We start from the raw sequence: 24,259 nt of genomic DNA, 5'->3' as shown, positions 1-24,259 counted from the left end.
GTTCATTACAGAAATTTTAGAAAATGTCAAACAGTACTAAAAAGAAAATATTACCCATAAGATTATCACCTAGAAATAACCCCTACTAATATTTTACCATATTTCCCTTACCTGTTTTTTTTTTTTTTTACATTCTCACACAATTGAACCTATATATAGTCTTATAATTTAAGGGGAAGAAGGACATTTTCTTAAATAATGAAAACCTCTTCACCGACATCGTGTTATTGGCTGTCTCCTAGTTCATCATCTGTTGGCTGTTTAGTGTGCTTACCCATTTCTGCCCTAGTACCATGCTACTAATCCATAAAACACAAATAAGTCTAGGGCACTTGATCCATCATCGGTACTACTCAAGCCATGAGACCACGAATGAGATCCTCTCCCTCCATCCCAGGGCCTTAAGACCCATCATGTCCAGGGAGGGAAGAATAACCTGTAAACAGATCATTTCACACAGATAACAGATGCTGCCAAAGGCAAGAAAGGAAAAGAAACTCTGTCAGGGAAGCTGAGCAAATCCTCACAAAGAAGGTGGCCTTTGAACTAGGTCTTGAATGGCAAGAAAAGGGGCACAGCAGGCCAAGGACACATACAGGTAGCATTCCCGAGGTGCAGAGTGGCATGGTGCCTTTGGAGAGCACCCAAGCTCTGCCATGTGCTGGGGAGGAGCAGGACATGGCAGGAAAAGCTTCAGGAGGCCAGATTCTGGGGTCCTGGTAAGGAATTTATATTTTCTCCTATGAGCAACAGGAAGCTCATAGAGGTTTTTCCAAAAGGGAGCAATCCATAAATCATACTTGCTTTAGTAGCCATCACTCAGCGAAAGATGCTGGTAATGCACGAGTGAACAAGTAACAACACACAGTCCTTGCTCTCTGGGAGAAGAACACGCTTTGCATTTAATTGTGAATACACTGTACAGACTGTAATAGCGATGTGTTACAGCTGTGCCCCACTGAGAGACGAGGTCAGGAAAGGTTTTGCAGGGTTTATTGCTCAGCAGGAAGAAAAGCAATAAGGAGATCAGAACAGGCCTGGTGAGACTAGAGGAAGGCCTAAACTAAGGCCATGAGGACCACGGTGATGGAAAGATTTCAGGAGGCATTTCTGAGAAAGAACTTAGGTACACGTTGGATTCAGGGAGATGGAAGAGGACAAAGGATGACTGAGGTTTCTAACTGTATTCACAGATGCGTACAGAGCAGCTACTGTGTGCCAGGCTTTGTGCTAGGCACTGGTGACATATCAGCAATCAAGTAATTCCCAGCCCTCCAACTGCTTGGAATCTAGAAGGTGAAACAGACAAGCAAACCAGCAATTACAGCACTAAGTTAGGCCTACCATAAGGATATGTAATGTTGCTCACAGGAATGTATATAGGAGCTCACAGAGGGACACACAACCTGTCAGTCCTCAGAGATTTGGTGGACTCATGATGTCTAATCCAAAACTTGAAATACACTGTAGAAATTATCCAGCCAAAGAGGTGAGTGGATAATAAAAGAGAGTTCTAGGCTTAGGTCCAGAAGTTGGGGAAAACGTGGCAGGGGTGTAGTATGAGAGGGGTATAGCAAGAGATGAGATTGGAGAAGCAGAGAGAGGCCAGCTTATCTGAGGAATTTGGACTTTATTCCAAGGACTACTATAGGGTTTGAAGCAGGAATGTCAATTTTGCATTTTAACTGAAGTTCTAGTTGCAGAATGAAGAATGGGTAGGAGTGGGACAAGACTGGTGGTACCCAGGCAAGAGAGATGATGGCCTGGACTCAGGGACATGGCAGTGCTGGAATCAATGGGACATGAAGTTTAACCAGATAAAAGATGCAGGGCAGTCAAGCTAACCCCAAGGGTTCTGCATTGGGGTAATGGTGATACTCTTCACCCAAAAGGGAGAGAAAGATTTGGGGCTTAAGGATGATGACTTCAGTTTGGAGCAAGTTGAGTTTGAAGTGTCAGTGGGACCTGTAAATGCAGATGTCTGGCTTACTGGAGAAATCTGGGTTGAGGTATAACTTTAATGACTTCAGGATATAGATAGTAGTGAAAGCTCAGAGAATGTGTTAGCGCTGTTGAAAATGGGAAAAGGACAGAACACAGAGAGTCGTGAGGAAAACCGACATTGAAGGGGAGTACAACAAGAGACCATTCAGGAGAACGAGAAGGACCTACCGGAGGCCTGTGGAAAAGCAAAGGAGTGTGGTGTCATGGAAACTAAAGCTCCAGAGAGTTCCAACAAAAGAGGGGTCGGTTGTGTCAAATGCTGCAGAGAGACCACGGAAGATGAGAACTAAAACATGTCCATTGGCCTTCCCGACAAGAAGTTCCAGTGACTTGTCTGAGAACAGTTTTCTGGAGGTGGGAAATTAAGCCCATATTCCAAAGGTTCCAGAGGAGTGAACTGGAGATACAGAATGGAAACAACTGATTCTCTCAGCTGTTTGAAGACATTTGGCAGGGAAGTAGAGGAGAAGGAAGAGAGGTAGTGATCATGGGAGGAAATGGGAGAGGGCTGTCAAGTGTAAATGCTGATAGGATCGGTCTAGAGAAGGAGAATGAAAGATATAGGGGAAAGAGGAGGTTAAGTAATGGAGCAGGACCCCTTGGGAGGCAGATGGGAGACAGGCACACATGACAGGATTAACCTTAGTTGGGGGAGGGCCACCTCATCCGTGGTGCAAAAGAGAAAGCTAGAAGGGTGTGGAAGCAGGGATGTGTGTAGGTTTCTCGAGAAGTTCTGTGCTAATGGCTTCTATTTTCTCTGGGAGGTGGCTGGGTAGTTGAATTCACACAAAAATGAGAAGACAAAGAAAAGAGCGAAGTGTTGACATTCCTTGGGGAGTACCAGTTCTGTGGGGTGGATGGAGAAGGAGGAACCAAGGAAGGGATGGCCAGAGAAACAGGAAGAACCAAGCAGTTCCCTAAAGCCAAGGGGAGAGTTTCAATAAGGAGGAAGTGGGTCAACATAGCAGAACAAGTGAGGACGAAAATGAACTGTTGGGTTAGGCAAATCCAAGAACAATGAGGCAGAAGTCAAACTGACAGAACTATTAGGAAAGTCCTCTGGAGACAGCCAGTGTAGACAACTCCTACACTTTAAAAAGATTGAGTGGGGCTTCCCTGGTGGCGCAGTGGTTGAGAGTCCGGCTGCCGATGCAGGGGACACGGGTTCGTGCCCCGGTCTGGGAGGATCCCACGTGCCGCGGAGCGGCTGGGCCCGTGAGCCATGGCCACTGAGCCTGCGCGTCCGGAGCCTGTGCTCTGCGACGGGAGAGGCCACAGCCGTGAGAGAGGCCCGCGTACCGCAAAAAAAAAAAAAATAAAAAAAAAAAAATAATAATAATAATAATAAAAAGATTGAGTGGTAAACGGAAAGAGGTAAAAGAAATTCATCTAAGGGCAGTTCAGGGTAAGGTTTTTTTCCCCCTGTGGTCCTGCCATTCTCTCCCTGCGGTTGATGGGGCCCCGTGGAGTGGGTGTCCATCTAGTGAGATTTGGAGCTCGGGCTGGAGGCGGAGCTTGTCAGGGGCACGGCTTGTTGGGGGCGGGGCTTGTCAGGGGCTGGTCTGCACTCCTCACCGGCTGTTCTGGGTACAATAGGCAGGTTGACAGACGGAACTTTTGTGGCTCTTCCACGGGAACGTTGAGGAACAGAAGTTAAGTAGCTTGCCCAAGCTTCCACAGCTCACATGTAGCAGAACCGGGTTCTGAACCCAGGGAGTCTGGCCGTAGAGTCCATGCACTGAACTACTCTGATCTCCTGTTAAAGGTGGGATCCCCAATCCAGCCCTCAAAAGCCTTCATGAATGAGACACTCCAACTCACAAAGTCCAGAAAAATATTTGGAGCTAGCTACATCAGGGAAGGTCTGTCTCGTGTGCAAGGAAGCAGATTTCCACTTTCAAGTGTACATGCTAAGGAAACTTCTTGAAGGAAGCCTATGGCTAACAGAGCCTCATAGGTAACCCATTTTAACCGACACAGGGACTCCTGTTCAGGGGGCTTCATTCTGGAGATTTCTGAGGCTTGAGAAATCTGTAGCTCATGGTCTTGCTGGACTGCATCATAGTAAGGGCCTGACCTGGACCTTGACATTCTGTCTCCGTCCCCATCCTGCTGGCACTTTCCTGGGCACACCATGCTCTTTTTGAGCCCCTTCCTAGGCCCTGGAAGTTCCCTGGCCTGGAACATTGCTCCCACCGTTCTTTACCTAGACTGCTCACCTCAGGCATCCTCCATCCACCTCCCAGGGGAAGCCTTCTCTGACGTCCCTGACACTCCTCCCCTGGCCTTTCCCTAAACCCAGTCAGAGTTAGGGGTCTCCCCACAGTACCACCTAGCACCCCAAAAGTCAGCAGGGTTTACCGATTAGGAAACAGCTTTGGAGTCCAAAAAACTGTGTTTCTCTTACTGGTTCTGCGTCTTATCGGCTATGTGACTCTGGGCAATTTATTTTACCTCCCATAAGTCTCCTGTGTAAAATGGGAATAATCATACCAGTAGTATACCTACCTCATGGACTCCTAAAGTAAAGTAATCCATGTAAAGCTCAGAGCACAGAGCCTGGCACCCAGTAAACTGTTGCTATTATTATTATTCACTTATACTTGGTATGTTTCTGTCTTCACCACTGCACTTGCAGGCGGGAGCTGGATTTACTATTTCTTCATGAGCTCAGTGCACAGCCCATAGCCTGGCATGCAGTGGGTAGTCGGTGAATATTGTGGTATGAATAGATTTCCTGTTTTCTCAAGGTCCTCCAGCTAATGTCATGAGAACCGGAAGGGGAACTGTGGGAGGAAACACGGGCTGCAACCTGCAGGCGTCTGAGCTGTGAAGAAGATTCAGAGGCGGGGCACGCTCTTCAGGTGTGGCAGCTGCAGCCACATGCCCTGTGCTCCCCTCCTCTCTCCCAAGAGCAGTGACACCTGGCAGGCTTTATGTACCCACCAAGAAAGGTGCTTAGAGCACGGGCAAACAGCCTATGTCCTGGGGGCTCCAGGTGATGGTGAGCAGGTCCTGGCGTGGACCTGCCACCTCATGTGGTTAGTTCCATTTGGATTCTGACCTCTACCTGGTCCCTCATCTCTGGTATGTCCCCATGCCTTGACCTCTGTCAGGATTCTTGTACTTTGCTTCTACCTGGCTATAATTAGGTAGCTCATGTTCTCTTTGCTTTGACCTGAAAGCACTGGAATTGCCTGCCCTTGCCAACAATCCTGAGTGACCTCTACTGACCCTGCAATGGGCTTTCCTACCACTGTGCTGTGTTCTCCTACTCACGGTGCCTGCTCCCCTACCCATTTGAATAAAGACCTGAAAAGAGGTGAAGGGGCGAATCCTGCAGCTGTCCAGGAGAAAAGAAGAGACAGTAAAAGGTGCATGAGTGGGCCTGGGATGTAGAAGAAGCAAGGAGGCCATTGGGGCTGGAAGAGTAGAGGGGCTGGAGAAGTCGGAGGTGAATTAGGGAGGGGGCACATTGGGTCCACTTTGTAGGTTCTTGTAAGGACTTTGGTGAATGGGGGGTCACTGGAGGGTTTGGGACAAAGGAATGTGTGACCTGACATATTTCAGAAGGGTACCTCTGGCTACTGTAGGTTGTTTCAAGGACAGCAGGCAGCAGGGAGACCAATCGAGAGGCTACTGTAGGTATCCAGAGAAGACAGCCACAGCCTTTCTGCACAGGTTAGAAATCAGAAATGGGGCCCACAGACTCAGCATCTGGCCCTCCTCTCCTTCCAGGCGCCCGCTGCTCTCAGGGCCACGTGCACGGCCAGTCAGTGGACAGTGCGGCCATTGTACGCTGTCTGTTACTGATGGCTGGCTCCAGTCAGATATGAATGGAGATGCTATTCCAGGTGCCATGGTGAGGGCAGGATGGTGGGTGTCAAGTGTACCATGTGATTGGGCCATTGTGATTATGTAAGGAGTTTTCCCAAGGTGCATGATGAACATTCAAGTTTACAGAAAGCATCGCTTAGCGAACACTGTGCAAGGCACGATGCTTGGCCCCATAGATCAGTAACAGCGGCCCCTTTAAAGGGCTAACTCTTCAAACTTGAAGGCACCACTCTAGCATCTGCCTGTATTAGGTCATTTAATCCCCACAAAAACCCTATGAGGAAGGCGTTGTTACTACCTGGTTTTGCAGAGGAAGGAACCAAGGCATAGTTTAAATAATTTGCTCAAGGTTAAGATAACGATCAAACCCTCTCTGCATCCCTTTCTAGCTGAGTGTCCTTGGGAAAGTGATGGGGCTCAGATCTGAGCCCAGACAGACTGACTTCAGTCTTGGTGTTCTTAACCATTGTGTGTGTGTGTGTGGTGGGGTGGCCCCAGGAGGGGGAAGGCTGAAGGACAAGACTCTGCTTTTAAGGAGCTTAAAATCTAACAGAATACAAAGAAGTGATGATCAGGAACTCAATCCAGGCCTTCAGGCCACAGCAAAATAAGAACACCCAGATTAGCAAGAGAACTTGTGGGAGTTCCCTAGAGATCCAGTGGTTAGGGCTCTGTGCTTTCATTGCCAAGGCCTGGGTTTGATCCCTGCGCCGGGAACTAAGATCCCAAAAGCTGCGCAGTGCAGCCAAAAGAAAAAAGAAAAAAAAAAAGAAGAAAGAGAGAAATTGTTTGTGCCGAGAGCAGAACAGAAGTATATTCCAAGGGAGCTGTCAGGCAACCACAAATATCTGGACATTGATGGGACAAATTGCCCCTTCAGATAAATTCTGCTGCCTTTTGGGCCTCAAGTCACTTCGTCCAGGTTGAAGGAATCTCTCTGTTGAACCTACACCAACCACTATTTTTTGCCTTCGCAGAGAAACTCATCCAGAAGACTCAAAAGCACAAAGAGAGAGCTGATTTTTTTTATTAAAAATTAAACTTTAAAGCTTTGAGTATCTGGTATGTGCTGAGCTCACAGCCTAGGAATGGGTAAGCGTTCATCAATAACTAGCACGGTGAGGTCAGGGCCTGAGAGAAGCAGGAAAGGCAGTTGGCAAAGGCCTTGAAGGATGAGGACATATGTTTTGGTTTTGTTTGGGGGTTTTTCTTGTGGAAGGGAGGGGGAGGCTCATAAAAAAATCTAGAAATAGAACTACCATATGATCCAGCAATTGGACTCCTGGGTACATATCCGAAGAAATGAAAATGCTAATGTGAAAAGATGCACGTATCCCCCTGTTCATAGCAGCACTATTTACAATAGCCAAGATATGGAAGCAACCAAAGTGTCCATCAACAGATGAATGGATAAAGAAGATGTGGTATATATACACAATGGAATAGTACTCAACCTTAAAAAAGAATGAAATTTTGCCATATGTAGCAACATAGATGGACTTGGAGGGTCTTATGGTTAGTGACATAAGTCAGACAGAGAACGACAAATACTGTATAATAGCACTTATATGTGGAATCTAAAAAATAAAGCAAACTAGTGAATATCACAAAAATAAAGACTCACAGATATAGAAAGCAGACTAGTAGTTACCAGTCAGAAGGGTGGGGGGTAGGGGGAAGATAGGAGTAGGGGATTAGGAGGTGCAAACTAATATATATAAAATAAATAAGCTACAAGGATATATTGTACAACATAGGGCATACAGCCAATATTTTATAATAACTTTAAATGGAGTATAATTTTTATAATAAGTATTGAATCAGTAAGTTGTATACCTGAAACTAATATAATATTGTAAATCAACTATGCGTCAATAAAAACAGTCAATAAGAAAACAGACAACCAAAAAAATATATATGGTAGCGGGAAAGACTCCGTTCACATCACCTATAAAAGCTAAGAAACAATTCAGTGCAACAAGATTTGTGATGGATTTATATGAGGAAATTACAAAGGCTTTTTTTTTTTTTTTTTTTTTTTTTTTTGCGGTATGCGGGCCTCTCACTGCTGTGGCCTCTCCCGTTGCGGAGCACAGGCTCCGGACGCGCAGGCCTAGCGGCCATGGCTCACGGGCTTAGTTGCTCCGCGGCATGTGGGATCTTCCCGGACCAGGGATTGAACCCGTGTCACCTGCATCAGCAGGCAGATTCTCAACCACTGCGCCACCAGGGAAGCCCTATCCACACTTCCAAGAGCCTGAGAAGCACGGGTGACCTCTCCACCCCTTCATGTACCTGCACGCCTTTCCCCACTCACCTCCTGTACCAGCGTCCTAAGGTATCCTCCCAGTTTCTCATTATCCCAAGTTTCTTTTAAGGGATGCTCACCACCATTCTGGCACTCCAGAGTGGTTTTTTTTTTTAAAATTACTAACACACTCTCTTTCTCTGAAGGGACAGGGTCCGATCTTCTAAACATTTAATATAAGTTGCTAAGACAAGGTTTTACCCATCTAACTATTCAATAAATAGCAGTTCACTTACTTAAACTTGTCACCCATCCCTCCAGCTCGTTTCCAAACATGTGAGGGAAGAGACAGGGCTTGGATGCCAGGACTTGGGTGGAATTGAAGGGCCTGCGACATCCCTCCTGGGGCGGCTCTTCCCCTGCAGGACAGAGGCTTTCCTGAGCAGCTCTGATTTATTACGCACATGGGAGCCACAGGGCACAATGCTGGACCGGGAAGGAAAACTGAAAGAGGCCAGAGAAAGCCAGTTTCGCGTCCCGTCGTTCCTTCTTGGTAATTTTCCAGGGTTTGGTTGTGAAGAAAGAACCGTGTTAAAGGAGAGACATTCTTAGCTTGATGTTACCAATTAACAGGGACTGTCTTTTTAGTTTGTTTAAGGAAGATTAGGGTGACCACAAACATGGTGCCATGTGAAATCCCATCAAGCCAAAGAGCCAAAGGGATGTTTTGTTTATTGGCAGAATTCTTTCTTGCAGAACTCAACAAAGTGTTTAGGATGGGAAAGGAGTGACTTTTTAAAAGTTTTAGGTCTTCAAAAAGGATGAGTCATCCTCTTGTTCCTTTGCCTAGTACAGGGGTGCCTCAAGTGTGAGGTGAATGGAAGTTGTTTCTCTCCTGTAGGGCGTGTCAGCATTTGGTACACAACCACAGCTTTCCGTTAGAGGGTTCAAACCCTGGCTTGTCATATAAAAATCCTGACAGGGTGTTAACACAAGCAGTTTCTGGTGTTATTGTGTTCTTTGAGTGGTCATTTACCATTAAACACTTCACTGTAAACAGGTAAGTGTGTGTTGTGTACGTTAACTTCAGTTTATACCCTAGCAGCAGTTAGCCATCAATGGAAACATCTCTTCTGGAATCCATTCTCAAGACGTGGCTGTTGGGACTTCCCTGGTGGTCCAGGGGTAAAGAATCCGCCTGCCAGTGCAGGGGACGTGGCTTCAATCCCCGGTCCGGGAACTAGAATCCACATGCAGCGGGGCAATTAAGCCTGAGTTGCCACAATTACTGAGCTCGGGCGCCGCGTGCCGCAAGCTACAGCGCCCACCCACCCTGGAGCCTGCGTGCCACAACTAGAGAGAGAAAACCTGTACGCCACAACTAGAGAAAAGCCCGTGCACCGTAACTAGGGAGAAGCCCGTGCGCTACAACAAAGAGCCCACGCTGCAACGAAAGATCCCATATGCCTCAACGAAGACCCTGCGTGCTGCAGCTAAGATGCGACGTGGCCAAAAAATAGATTAATTAATTAAATTTTAAAAAAGAGGTGGCTGTTTAGCACTATGACTGTTGTTATGAAAATCTATTCCATAGAGCTGGGGTCCCCAACCCCCGGGCCGAGGAGGGGTACCGGTCCATGGCCTATTAAGAACCGGGCCGCACAGTGCGGCCAAAAAAAAAAAAAAAAAATGGAGGGAGGAGCTGGAGGGGCAGGGAAATAGAAAAGATGCCTGGTGAAAAAAGTGCAAGTCCCAGAGAGAAGTCATTTCATTATCCATTGCTTGCTACGTAGCAAACTGCTCCAAAGTAGTGGCTTAAACAACAACCATGGATATTTCTCATCATTCTGTGGATCTGTTGGGTTCAGCTGGTGGTTCTTTGGTTCCATCAGGTATCAGCTGGTATAACTCATACAACTGCATTCAACTTGGAGCTCCACTGGGGCTGGAATGTCCAAGATGGCTTTACTCAGTATCTGGGGAGGCTGGAATGGCTGGGGAGAGCCGGGCCTCTTTCTCCAGCTGAGGGGTCCCGCTTCTTACACGGCAACTCATGGATCCAGAGAGAGAAAGACAAATTGCTGGGCTTCTTACCATTTAAGCCTGGAACTTGTGCAGCCTCATTTTACCACATTCTGGTGATCAGAGCAAGTCTCAGGGTCACCCAAGATTCAAGGGGAAGCGAAGCAGGCTTCCCCTGGTGATGGGAGGACCAATAAGTGCTTACAGGGATGGGAGCAGTTAGCTCAAAATCATCTCTGGAAACAGTTGACCACAGGCAACAAGAGTAAAGGAGGGCAGTCTGGATGGAGAACCTGGGTTCAGGCCAAGCCTCCACTGCTCATGAAGGTTACCTGGCTTACTGGGGCCTCAGCTTCCTCACCTGTAACATAAAAACCTGGACGTGAAGGCTGTGTAGAGGTAGTGTGCTTGGTGAGACCCTTGACTCTTCCATCATTGGAACCTACTCCCCACCCCTCAACCTCCCCCGCAAGAATAATCCACGGAGTCTGCTCTTGCCCCCTTCTTCCTTTCCAATTGAAATTCGAGAGTCTTTTGAAAAAAACACCCACAAACCCCTATGAAACCTCTTTCATCCCACACAAAGAGGCTTAACATTTCTGAATCAAAAACCAAAAAAAAAAAAAAAAAAAAAGAACTTTACTGGTGGCGCAGTGGTTAAGAATCCACCTGCCAATGCAGGGCACACGGGTTCGAGCCCTGGTCCGGGAAGATCCCACACGCCGCGGAGCAACTAAGCCCGTGCATCACAACTATTGAGCCTGCGCTCTAGCGCCCGCGAGCCACAACTACTGAAGCCTGTGCACCTAGAGCCCGTGCTCCGCAACAAGAGAAGCCACCGCAACGAAGAGCAGCCCCCGCTCGCTGCAACTAGAGAAAGCCCGCGCGCAGCAAGACACCCAACGCAGCCAAATAAATAAATAAATAATATTTTTTTAAAAAAAAACAGAAAATTAGAGTGGGTATATGTATAACTGATTCACTTTGCTGTACACCTGAAACTAACACAACATTGCAAGTCAACTATACTCCAATAAAAATTTTTTTAAAAGATTATGAAAACATTTATTCCAGTCAAAGTTTGATTTCTCAGTGTATTAAGGAGATGAGGGCTTCCCTGGTGGCGCAGTGGTTGAGAGTCCGCCGGTCGATGCAGGGGACACGGGTTCGTGCCCCGGTTTGGGAAGATCCCACGTGCCGCGGAGCGGCTGGGCCCGTGAGCCATGGCCGCTGAGCCTGCGCGTCCGGAGCCTGTGCTCCGCAATGGGAGAGGCCACAACAGTGAGAGGCCCGCGTACCGCAAAAAAAAAAAAAAATTAAAAATTAAGGAGATGAATCAGGAGGAATGCTTCTTCTGGGCAGGTGTTTACCTGCAATCTGAGGAAACATTCCAGAATATTATAAAATATTTTTCTCCGTTTAAAGGTAATAAACGATATAAATCATTAAGAAAGAATTACATCACCCATATTATCACCACCCTGAAATAACCGATTAAGACTTTTGTGCCTTTCCCTTTATTTTGTTTTTTTCTGTGTATGTTTGTGGCAGACAGTGCCTGTTTTGGAGTCCGTCTCTTCCTCAGGGGCGCTGGTAAACCCTGACCAGTCTAAGAGAAATTCATTCCTCCTGTAGATAACTGGTTTGAGAAGTGGGTGTGTGACTTGGTGCTGCTTACTGGTATACAATGGGAATTTTGCCAGGGGGTTTCTGGAAAGGATTCTCTCCTCCGATAAAGACGTAAACAAGGCAGGAACACAACATGTTCTGACTCTGGACACTGATGTGTGAGGAGGTAACTCCTGAAGCTTTTGGCGTGGAGGGGGGACTAGCCGACATGTTGATGGAGCCAGAGCCAGAAAGGTGAAATGATCTTGGTTCATAGATCATGTTCAGAAGCCACCTAATTAACCAATCCTGGAGCTGCCCTATCTCCAAATTTCATGTTCTATGAGATAATATATCCCCTTTATGTTTAAGCTACCCCTACTTATGATCTGCTGTTACTGGCATCCAAAAGCACCCTAAGTGCTACAATATATATAGCTGTATAAATATATTTTGTAAAGTTAATTCTTTCATCCAACAAATATTTAATGAGGATGTCCCAGGCTTGAGTCATTCTGCAGACACACTTTGGCTCTGCTTTTTTCCACTTAACATTTTCTCTGGGCTTCCCTGGTGGTGCAGTGGTTGAGAATCCGCCTGCCGATGCAGGGGACACAGGTTCGTGCCCCGGTCCGGGAAGATCCCACATGCCGCGGAGCAGCCGGGCCCGTGAGCCATGGCTGCTGAGCCTGCGCGTTCAGAGCCTGTGCTCCGCAGTGGGAGAGGCCACAACAGTGAGAGGCCCGTGCACCACAAAAAAAAAAAAAAAAAAAATTTCTCTAGTCATTCAAAATTATTTGTACATGTAATTTTAAAATTGAAGCATAGTTGATGTACAATATTATATAAGTTACAGGTGTACAGTATAGTGATTCACAATTTTTAAAGGTTCTACTCCATTTATAGTTATTATAGAATATTAGCTATATTCCCTGTGTATATGTCCTTATAGCTTATTTTGTACATAATATATATATCTTATGTATACAGAATTTTTTAAAATTTATTTTATTGACGTATAGTTGATTTACAATATTATTTTAATTTCTGCTGTACAGCAAAGTGATTCAGTTATACATATATATGTATATGTATATATTCTTTTTCATATTCTTTTCCATTATGGTTTATTACAGGATATTGAATATAGCTCCCTGTGCTATAGAGTAGGTCATTGTTGTTTATCCATTTTATATATAAAAGCTTACATCTGCTAATCCCAAACTCCCACTCTATCCCTTCCACATCCCCCTCCCCCTTGGCAACCACAAGTCTGTTCTCTATTATCTGTGAGTCTGTTTCCGTTTTGTAGATAAATGCATTTGTGTCATATTTTAGCTTCCACATATAAGTGACATCATATGGCATTTGTCTTTCTCTTTCTGACTTATTTCACTTAGTATGATAATCTCTAGGTCCATCCATGTTGCTGCAAGTAGCATTATTTCATTCTTTCTGATGGCTGAGTAGTTTTCCATTATTTATATGGACCACATCTTCTTTATCCATTCATCTGTCAGTGGACACTTAGGTTGTTTCCATGTCTAGGCTATTGTAAATAGTGCTATTATGAACATAAGGATGCAGGTATCTTTCGAATTACAGTTTTGTCCAGATATATGCCCGGGAGTGGGATTGCTGGATCATATGGCAACTCTATTTGTAGTTTTCTGAGAAAACCTCCATACTGTTTTCTGTAGTGGTTGCACCAATTTACATTCCCACCAACAGTGTAGGAGGGTTTCTTTTTCTTCATGCCCTCTCCAGCACTTATTATTTGTAGACTTTTAATGATGGCCATTCTGACCAGTGTGAGGTAGTACCTCATTGTAGTTTTGATTTGTATTTCTCTAATAATTAGCAACAATGAGCATCTTTCATGTGTCTATTGGCAATCTGTATATCTTCTTTGGAGAAATGTCTATTTAGGTCTTCTCCCCATTTTTTCAACTGAGTTGTTTGTTTTTTTATTACTGAGTAGTATGAGCTGTTACATTTTGGAAATTAAGCCCTTATTGGTCGCATTATTTGCAATATTTTCTCCCAGTCCGTAGGTTGTCTTTTCATTTTGTTTACCATTGCTGTGCAAAAGCTTATGAGTTTGATTAGGTCCCATTTGTTTATTTTTGGTTTTATTTTTATTGCCTTGGGAGACTGACTTAAGAAAACATTTGTATAATTTATGTCAGAGAATATTTTGCCTGTGTTCTCTTCTAGGAGTTTTATGGTGTCATGTCTTATATTTAAGCCATTTTGAGTTTATTTTTGTGTAGGGTGTGAGAGTGTTTTCTAACTTCATTGATTTACATGCGGCTTTCCAACTTTCCCAACACCACTTGCTGAAGAGACTGTCTTTTCCCCATTGTATATTCTTGCCTCCTTTGCCAAAGATTAATTGACTGTAGGTGTGTGAGTTTATTTCTGGGCTCTCTATTCTGTTCCATTGATCCCTATGTCTGTTTTTGTGCTACTACCATGCTGTTTGATTACTGTAGCTTTGCAGTATTGTCTGAAGTCTGGGAGGGTTTTGCCTCCTGCTTTGTTCTTTTTCCTCAGGATTGCTTTGGCAATTCTGGGTCTTTTACGGTTCCACATAGATTTTAGGATTATTTGTTTTAGTTCTGTTATGTGTGTGTAATTTTAATGGCTTCATTTTAATGGCTACTTTTATTTAGTCCTTGCCCTGTTATCTGACACTTAGGTTGCTAAAGATTTTCATTATTAAAAGTAAAGACAGGGTGATATCACTATACATAATTAGTCACATTTCTAATACTTTGGGGGATATATTCCTAAAAATAAAAAAAAAAACAGAGAGAAAGATATAAATATTTTTAAGATGTCTGATGCATATTCCCAAATTGCTTTCTAGACAGTTTATGCCACTTTGTATGTCGCCATGCAATGTTTGAGATTTGCTACTGCATCTGAAGTCACTCTCATAATACACGTTTTTCCCCAGATGCTTCTAGAAAAAATTATGATTTAAGTCTACAGGACACATTTGCCCAACAAGTCAATGGCATTAAAAAAAAATGGAAAGGGAGACTGTTAACAAGTGAAAGAGACTTAAAAGATATACTGCTTGGACCTTGTTAGGACCCTGATTCATACAGATGGTCTGTAAAAATATATTTTTGAGAGACTGAAATATGGACTGGGTATTATTTGGTGTTAAAGAGTTAGTGTTAATTTTGTTAGGTGTGATAACGACACAGTGGTTATACTGGGAAAATAAAGTCCTTGTCAGTTACAGATGCATCATTATTAATGGATGAAATGGCATGCTGTCTGGGATTTACTTTAAAAAATTCCAGCAAATAAAGGGGGTAGGGTGGGATAGGAGAAACATGATTGGCAAGATCTTGACAATTGCTGAAACTGGGAAATGAGGGCTTATTATAGTAGTCTGTCTACCTTTGTGTATATTTGAAAAATATAATGCAAAGCTTTTTGATTTTTCACCTTGACTAATTTTTTGAAAGAATATGTAGTTGACACTATATGCATAAAAGGGTGGAAGACGGCAGACCTATTCTCCTCTCTTCATGGTCTAAGTGAAGGGCTCTTTGGGGGTTGACTGGGACGCTGGCAGTGCCTAATTGCTTCATTCCTGGCCTCAAGGACACCAGGGAGCCTGGTTTGGTCCCAGGAGCACATTAAAACAGATCTGAAATGGCCAAGGGAGCTCGGCCGAAGTAGATTGCCAGGCGAGCTCCCTTGGCCTCCAAACCAAACTCATGTGCCGTTCATCCCCAATCAGCTAGCTCATCTACTCCCAGACTCAGGGGCTGGACGCAAATCAGATGACTTCAGGCTTGAAGCACAGGAAAGAAACTGTATATTGAAAAGCACCAGCTGTGACAATCAGATTCATTTGTGTGTGCCTATGAAATACAAAGAGACCGAATGCATGAGGTGTAACAAGTTTTTAAAACTGATTTAACGGCATCACTTGTTGGGAGAGGCACACGTACATTCAGAAATGTAAGTGAAGACTGTAGGGTTTCAGCTTCTGATTCAGCCGATCCCCTGATTTTGGTACCATATCTGGCAGCTACTGCAGTCTGGGTGTCTATGTAAAGCGTAGAACTTAGATGCTTGGTTAATTTCCCTCTCTCAGTTGTACTTACAGTGTGTACACCTGACAGTGGTTTCACTCACTTAGCGTAGGCAGGTGGAAAGATCACAGGCCTGGGAGACAAGATTAATCTAGGTTCTAACTCTGGCTTTACACCTGTACACCCGGGAGCGGGCCTGGGTATTAGGAGTCAGTGATACCTGGCAGAGGGCAGGCCTTTGATAATGCCTGTGTCCTTTTCCTCCACTAAGGAGGACCCTGAGGCTTATTATTTCCAATCCAGGGGATCCGTAATGCTTAGTATTATGGGACTCAAAAAAGTGGGAGACTTTCTATGAAAAAGGCTGCATTATTAGCTGACACACTGTTAAGCTCTGAGAGTAGTAAAAGCTATGGCAACACCTCTAACTGCAAATATTAGGAGGCTGTCTCCCATTGCTTCTATGAATAACACCACTTGTGCCATCTTCTGTCATTTTTGCTGGTTGAAAAGATGGTCGTGATCAAGCAAATAGTGTAGGTAATCAAGTCACAGGTTATCCTTTCTTTCATAAAATTGAATGTTTTAAAACCAAACAAACAGGATAGAATATAGAGATTTTAAATCCCTGGAACATGTTGCAAAATCACTAGAAGTCTCAGTCACTGGAAAAAAATCAGCTTATCAAGCTTGTTAGCTGGCTTCAGCAACACACCTATTTGGATCCCAGTCGTTCATCCAAAGTGAGGCTGCATTCGGGACCCTGAAGCCAGGATAGCACCACTGTGCCTTTACTTTGGCCCTTGACTCACTCTGCCTTGTTTTGTAGACAGCAGTTTAGCTGTCGCAGCCTGGATGATGGGCTCCTGGAGGCCAAGGACCTTGTCCAGGCCATCATTGTGTGGCCCAGACACCTAGTGCTGCTTCTGACCTTAAGAGATGCTCAATAAATAATTGTTCTTATCTTTGACTGAGAGCTACTCATTACTTCTGCTTCTCTGCTCTCCAAGAGGAAAATCATTAAGTTCCTTCTGGGATCAGAGGAAGATTTTGTAAAAGAAAACATTTGCCCACTTGAGTCTTGTGTTACACAAGAAAGCTCTCTGATTGTTGGCAAATGCCTCCCCTCACTCCTCCACATATACACCTGTTGTTACCTCTGGGCCTTCCCTTTTATATATATATATATATATATTTAAAATTAACAAATATAGCTCAAAAAATGAGCTGCCCTGTTGAATTGGTTTTTGTTGTTATTGTTATTTTTTATTGGGGTATAGTTGCTTTACAATGTTGTGTTAGTTTCCGCTGCACAAAAAAGTGAATCAGCTATATGTATACATATATCCCCTCCCTCTTGGACCTCCCTCCCACCCCACCCCCCATCCCACCCAACTAGGTCACTGCAGAGCACCGAGCTGAGCTCCCTGTGCTATACAGCAGGTTCTCACTAGCTATCTGGTTTCACTCGTGGTAGTGTATGTATGTCAATCTCAATCTCCAAATTCATCTCTTCCCCACCGTGTCCACATGTTCATTCTCTATGTCTGTGTTTCTATTCCTGTCCTGCGAATAGGTTCATATGTACCATTTTTCTAGATTCCACATATATGCGTTAATATACGATATTTGTTTTTCTCTTTCTGACTTACTTCACTCTGTATGACAGACTCCAGGTCCATCCACGTCTCTACAAATGACCCAATTTCTTTCCTTTTTATGGCTGAGTAATATTCCATTGTATATATATACCACATTTTCTTTATTCATTCCTCTGTTGATGGACACTTAGGCTGCTTCCATGTCCTGACTACTGTAAATAGTGCTGCAATGAACATTGGGGTGCATGTGTCCTTTTGAATTATGGTTTTCTCGGGGTATATTGGGCCTTTCCTATTTTCAATAACTTTATCCTTTTTTTGGAATGCTGTTGGGTCAATAAATGGCTGCAGATAAACGTTTCTCCTTTTTTCTCTTGAAGAGAGCCACAATACTCTGCTAGCCTTACAGCTTTGGGGCAAGGGCTCCAGGGCTTTCATTTTTATATCTTCTTAGTGCAGGAGCATTCACAAGCTTTACTGGTTTCAGGAATTCACTGAGCCAGAGGAGGTCCCCCCCCCCCCCGCAGCCCTAAGTAATCAGGAACTAATCACTCCACACCTTGGTCACTCCTCCATGTTCTTTAGACTGGGTAGAAAAAGACACTGCTCTCAGCTCAGTCCTTAAACTCAGTTAGTTTTTTCTTAATTCTCCACTACTTCAACCGCCTCATTGCAACTCAAGCTTGGGGATAAGATTTAAAGTTACTACCAAGAGAAAAGACAGCAAAGAGAGAATTTCCTTCCATCATAATGAAGATCTCTAATAAAGGAAATCTACACTGCCGGGAGTCACTAAAGGCCTTTAATTTTCAAAACAAGAGTCCCCAGAGAAGAGATGATGGTCTGACTTTCTCTCTACCATTAGTGGCCAGGACTGTAACTCCCAGTGGAATTATTCCCTGTCCCTCACTCCTTCCTTACCTGATCACTCATTCCAGTCCATGCCATCCAGCTAAAAAGCAATCAGTGTCTTCCTGCAGGCTCTTGGCTATATATTGTTAATCTCCTACCCTAGATAGACCCTTGTATGCTGAGAAAGGAAAATTGAATTTACTTGGAAAACTAAACGGTAACACAGTATGCACACCTAGGTGTTTGGGAAAGGTGGCCTGTTGGCTCCACATGAGGGAGCAGGAGGTCATAATCCCAGAAGCTCACAAATTGCGAGGTCTGATCTGACCACGTCCCAGGATGCACTGGGAGGCAGCCACGGGCTGAGCTGTGGCAGCAAAGAAAAGTGTTGGCTTGATGACAGCAGGGTGTTATCAGGAAAGAGGATAATGGGTGAATCCTAGAGATCCCAATGATGCGGCCTCGGTTAGGAAACTGAGCTTGATAATAAAGAAAAAAATACAAAGAAGGAGGTTTGACTTGAATTAAAAAATCTGAACCCAGGGTGGCATGATGAGTACTTATTTTTCAGGTGGTGTTTATTTTCAGAAGGACTTTGATGCCCATCCCCTCAAGCAAATCAGACTCCTCATGTTTACTGAATCATCTGCTTGGATGAAATTCGTGTCCCTCACAGTGGGCTGAAGATTAGTGCCCCTGAGTGAGAAATACTGATTGTATTTTTTTTTTAATTTTTTTTTTTTTTTTTTGTGGTACGCGGGCCTCTCACTGCTGTGGCCTCTCCCGTTGCGGAGCACAGGCTCCAGACGCACAGGCTCAGCGACCATGGCTCACAGGCCTCTCCGCGGCACGTGGGATCTTCCCGGACCAGGGCACAAACCCGTGTCCCCTGCATCGGCAGGCGGACTCTCAACCACTGCGCCACCAGGGAAGCCCACTGAGTGTATTTTTCTTCCGTTTCTCCCTTTTCTTAGTGATGTCCACTGTCCTACAATTGGTATTCTTGCTAACATATCTGTGTGTAGGGGTAGAAAGGTCAAGAAAGTCAAAACTGTGAACAGTAAGAGACAAAGGCAAGAGAGACTTTTTATATGTTATCAAACTATAACAACTAACATGTCAGTTAGCACTCCCAAAGCATGAGAGTTTTGTTTAAAGATGGGAAAATCTTGACCAAATTGTTCATTTCCGTATGTGCTGGCGTGTGCTGTTTCTCTGCCTGAAACGTCACCACCACCACGCACACACACACACACACACACACATACACACGCACACGCACACACACAAATGCACCCCCCTTGCCTTGCCTAACTCCTCTTTAGCTTTAGGTTCTCCCTGTTTAGTCTTCCTAGACCCAAAGTCTGAGATGGGTGTCCCCTGAATAGCCCCCATAAGACCCTGAACATTCTCCAGCACCACGCTTATCACAACACTTATCACAAAACATAGTAATCACTTCACTACATTAGAGCTCCATGAGGGCAGGGACCAGAGCTATCTTTTTCCCCAGTTCTATTCCCCATTCCTGCAATGGCAGCCAATAAGTGTTTATAGAATAAGTGAATTCTGTAAGACTTCTCTTTGTATGAGCCTTTGTTTATCTCTCTGAACAACGTCTGTTAAGTATGGTCGTTCAGGTCATCTACTGTACGAAGACATCTAGAAGAATCGGGAGGAGACGCTGAAATCCAGCCCACATTCTCATCACCAAGCCACTGTCACTGGTGGTATCCACTCAGAGGAAGAGGTACCTTTTTCTGATTTGCACTGTGGCACCATATGGGCTTGGAGCAGCCCAGCTCTGAACAACACTTAGTGTCTTCAAAAGCAACTCAGAATTCTCCCTCTCGTTCCTAGAAAGGCTAGGACAGAGTGCTTTTACGAAGCTGTTTCTTCAGGTCCTTTGCCAGCCATCAAAGCCAAGACTGACCCCATTCACGGCAAAGATCTCCCTCACTCTCCTCTGGTTTTTGTCTCCTGCAGGGTTTGGGATGACGACTCCAGCAACAGTAGAAGGAAAAGTCTTTCTGATCTTTTATGGCCTCCTCGGGTGCTCCAGCACCATCCTGTTCTTCAACCTCTTCCTGGAGCGCCTGATCACCATCATCGCCTGCATCATGAAGTCGTGCCACCAGCGGCAGCTCCAGAGGCGGGGGGCCTTGCCCCGGCAGAGCCTGAAGAACCCGGGCAAGGGTGAGGTGGACAGCTCGGCTGGCTGGAAGCCCTCCGTGTACTATGTCATGCTGATCCTGTGCACGGCCTCCCTCCTCATCTCCTGCTGCGCGTCCGCCATGTACACCTCCGTGGAAGGATGGAGCTACTTCGACGCACTTTACTTCTGCTTTGTGGCTTTCAGCACCATTGGCTTTGGGGACCTCGTCAGCAGCCAGAACGCCCGGTATGCTAGCCAGGGCCTCTACCGCTTCGCCAACTTCGTCTTCATCCTCATGGGCGTCTGCTGCATCTATTCGTTGTTCAATGTCATCTCCATCCTCATTAAACAGTCCATGAACTGGATCCTGAGGAAGATGGATGGCGGGTGCTGCCAACAATGCCAAAGAAGACTCTTGCAGTCCCGGAGGAACGTGGTGATGCCAGGCACCGTCCAGAACCAGTGCAACGTCTCCATAGAAACGGATGGAGTCATAGAGAGTGACACGGATGGGCGGCGTCTCTCGGGTGAGATGATCTCCATGAAGGACTTCTTGGCGGCCAACAAGGTCTCGCTAGCCATCCTCCAGAAGCAGCTGTCCGAAACGGCCAATGGCTGCCCCCAGCAGACCAGCACTCTGTCGCTGGACGATGAATTCTCAGGGGGGGTAGGAGCCTTTGCAATAATGAACAACAGGCTGGCAGAGACCAGTGGGGACAGGTAGGGGCAAGGAGAGAATGGACAACGAGGGTACTGGCACCCAACTCAGCTCTGTGCCCTGGCTGGGTTCATTCTGTTCCTTCTAGCCTGGAGCCCAGCTTGAGAAATCTCATTTCCTTGTCTCCAGCAAACAGCCACTTCCCAGGGCTGCGGGAACCTGCAGCCTCGATGCGTTTCTCCTTATCTTTATTCTGTAAGTCTAAATTCAGTCTTTTAAAAATGAACCACAGGGCTTCCCTGGTGGCGCAGTGGTTGAGAGTCCGCCTGCGGATGCAGGGGACACGGGTTCGTGCCCCGGTCCGGGAGGATCCCACATGCCGTGGAGCGGCCGGGCCCGTGAGCCATGGTCGCTGAGCCTGCGCGTCTGGAGCCTGTGCTCCGCAACGGGAGAGGCCACAACAGTGAGAGGCCCGCACACCACAAAACAAGAAAAAAAAAAAAAAAAAAAAAAGAACCACAAAAGCAGTCTAAGACATCACACTGTCTTCTTTACCCACCTTGCTCCAGGGTTTTAGCTGCCTAAGAGAGGGAGGCCTTCCTTAAGCCTTGATTTCCTGCTGCTCTATTCTTCATTTGGAAATAAAAATCCTGAAGATCCTGATTTTCCCCTGGAACTCTGAACAGCTGAATTCACTGCCTCTCTTAGCCCTTCAACAGAGGGAGGCTGGGAACTATTTGAGAATGTGACTGGGCTTTCTTTTTGCTGGGCTTCCTTCTGGGTAGATTCATCCACGGGGCCATGGCGAGGGAAAGCATCTGTTCCTCTTTATACCTGCCTCTCTATTTTTGTTTTTCCTTTCTTTTATTTTTAAGCTCTTAACGCTTGACTAAGGTGTCTGTGGGACCTCAGTGTGGTAAGAAAACAAAATTCAGCTTCAGACCTTTAAACTGAGTCATGGTGGTGGGAAGGCTCACTCTAGTCACTGAAGAGCTCTGTACTTAACACGTTGAGCTCTATTCTTAACACGTTAAGCTCTGTTGAATGGACCCTTTGAATGGTCCCAGAGACCACTTCATTTTTACCAGGGCTTGGGGCCCATTGCAAAGATAATGGCTGACTATTTATTAGAATCGAAAGTTTAATAAATCCTCATTTTATTAACGAAGATTACATGCGTGCTCGTTAAGGACATTGGGGGGGGAGGGTGACTAATTAAACAGGCACCTACTGCACTCAGAGAAAAAGGAAACAGGAAGTTAACTTTTAGGAATGTGGACATCATCTTGGATTCTTGGCTGGAGAAATATTCTAGACCAGATAATGAAACTTGGCTTCTCTTGTCTAATCCGTTTCAGTTCTGCCTTGTGGTATTGTAACAAGTCTAATTACATAACCTCCCATGTTGCTAAAGCGGTCCATGCTAGGAACAAGAGCTGTTGATCTTCTTCATCTACTCAGGAGAGAAGATTTGGGGGGATGAGAGCAGAGTTCATAAGAGATAGCTGCAGTCTTTATAAGATGAGGATGGTGTCCAAAAGGCACTTTCAGAAACGGGGAAGAAAGATGGGCGCCAAAAAGAAGATAAAGCAGAAAAGCTCTGCCCAGTGAAACTGAGCTGTTGAGCAGAAAGCATCAGGCTGGGAGGAGCCTTAGGAACCATCCCATTCAACCCCCTTGTTTTTGACACAAGGAAACAGAGGCACGCGTGGATTGCTCCTTGTCTGAATGCTCAGGGCCGACGGGACACAGCTAGGAGAAGCGCCCAGGTCTCTGATGAAGTCTGGGCTCTTCACCCATGCTCTACCCAGCCTCAGAACACACCCAACGGCTCCCTCTCCAGGCTGAGTTGACTTTTCTTCCAGCTGGCAAACCCAGATATTTTCTTTATGGTACCAGGAGTGCCCTAGAGCCAGTGTGATAAGCAGGAGCGCTGGGCTTTGAACTTAGGGCTGTGAAGCTCCAAAGTCAGAGATCTTCAACCATTACCTTGTATCACTCTTACAGGGCAGCAGCCTGGAGCTACTGCAAAACCCTTGTTAGGCACTTCTGATCATAAACTGAGCTCCTTGGGGGCTCTGCCATGCACGAGGCACTGTGGGGATGGGGAGAGCATCTGGGTCCCTGTCCCTAGGGGATTTCTTGATCTCCACATTCCTGGTACGGGGACTGGCACGAAGCAAGGCCTTGCTTCTCTAACCTGGGTCCCTAGAGATCTCGCAGTTGTACCAAGAGGCCAAGGAGCATCCGTATAAGCAAGCCTCATCTTCCCGGAGGGTCAGTTTTGTTTTTGTTTTTGTTTTTGTTTTTGTTTTTTCTTTTTTCTTTTCGCACGGGCTTAGTTGCTCCGTGACATGTGGGAACTTCCCGGACCAGGGCTTGAACCCTTGTCCCCTGCATTGGCAGGCAGATTCCCAACCACTGTGCCACCAGGGAATTCCCTGGAGGGTCAGTTTTACAAATTGACTTTTGCAGAGAGATGTTATATCAAAACACGTCTATTTAAGTAGGTCCCAAAATTGGCGTAAACTTTTAAGCCAAACATGAAAAACATTTGTGATCTTATGATGAGCTTTCTAAGTCTTCTCAGAGTCTCAGAGGATGAGTTTATTCTCCTCTAGGTTGGGGGTTCCCTGGAGGAAACACTTGAGAACCAGTGTAAGGAGAGAAAAGTGCAATGCATTTAGGATGGATGGATAGATGGATGGGAGTAACATGCCAAAAAAATTACAAAACTAGGAATCTTTGTTCAGATAAACCTCTTTATACTTACCCTTAGGCGTGAGTTGGTCAATAAGAGAATTTCTAGATAGTAATATCAAAGCTGGAGCCCACAAATCCCCTAATACTGTTATGTATGCGTACACGAACATGAGTGGAAACACACATGTGCAATTTCCTAGGTAATGAGCTTCATGGTTTTCATCATATTTCCAAAGGGGTCCTCACACCTTCACTAGAGTAAGAACATTTACTGCTATTTTCTCTTATTACCTTTGTCCCCACTCAGCATGTCTCTAGCCCTCCTGACCAGTTCTCTCTATTCTGTTCTCTCTGAACTGTCACTGTGTGACCTTTAGGTTGGCCCAGGTTCTTCTGTTTAGGAACCCAGAGACTCCCCGGAGTGATAAAGGACCTATTGACTCAGCATCATGAGGTGGTCAGGCTTCATCCATGGCTGGGCCCACAGCTGGCCATCTTGAGCTCTCTGTG

General features: G+C 45.4%; 1 protein-coding gene across 1 annotated transcript in view; it reads left to right on the top strand.

The window, feature by feature from the left end:
- The window catches only part of KCNK13 (potassium two pore domain channel subfamily K member 13), a 107,483-nt gene extending 86,371 nt beyond the window's left edge, over positions 1-21,112 (top strand). The window contains exon 2 of the mRNA XM_059059287.2: positions 20,220-21,112. Within this exon, the coding sequence (XP_058915270.1) occupies positions 20,220-21,112 (893 nt within the window). The remainder of the gene's footprint in view (positions 1-20,219) is intronic.
- Positions 21,113-24,259: the final 3,147 nt, after the last annotated feature.

The sequence above is a fragment of the Kogia breviceps genome, chromosome 3, assembly GCF_026419965.1.
Source record: "Kogia breviceps isolate mKogBre1 chromosome 3, mKogBre1 haplotype 1, whole genome shotgun sequence".
Classification (NCBI taxonomy): Eukaryota; Metazoa; Chordata; class Mammalia; order Artiodactyla; family Physeteridae; genus Kogia; species Kogia breviceps.
The sequence above is the reverse complement of the archived record's forward strand: the minus strand, read 5'-3'. Positions and strand labels throughout refer to the sequence as shown.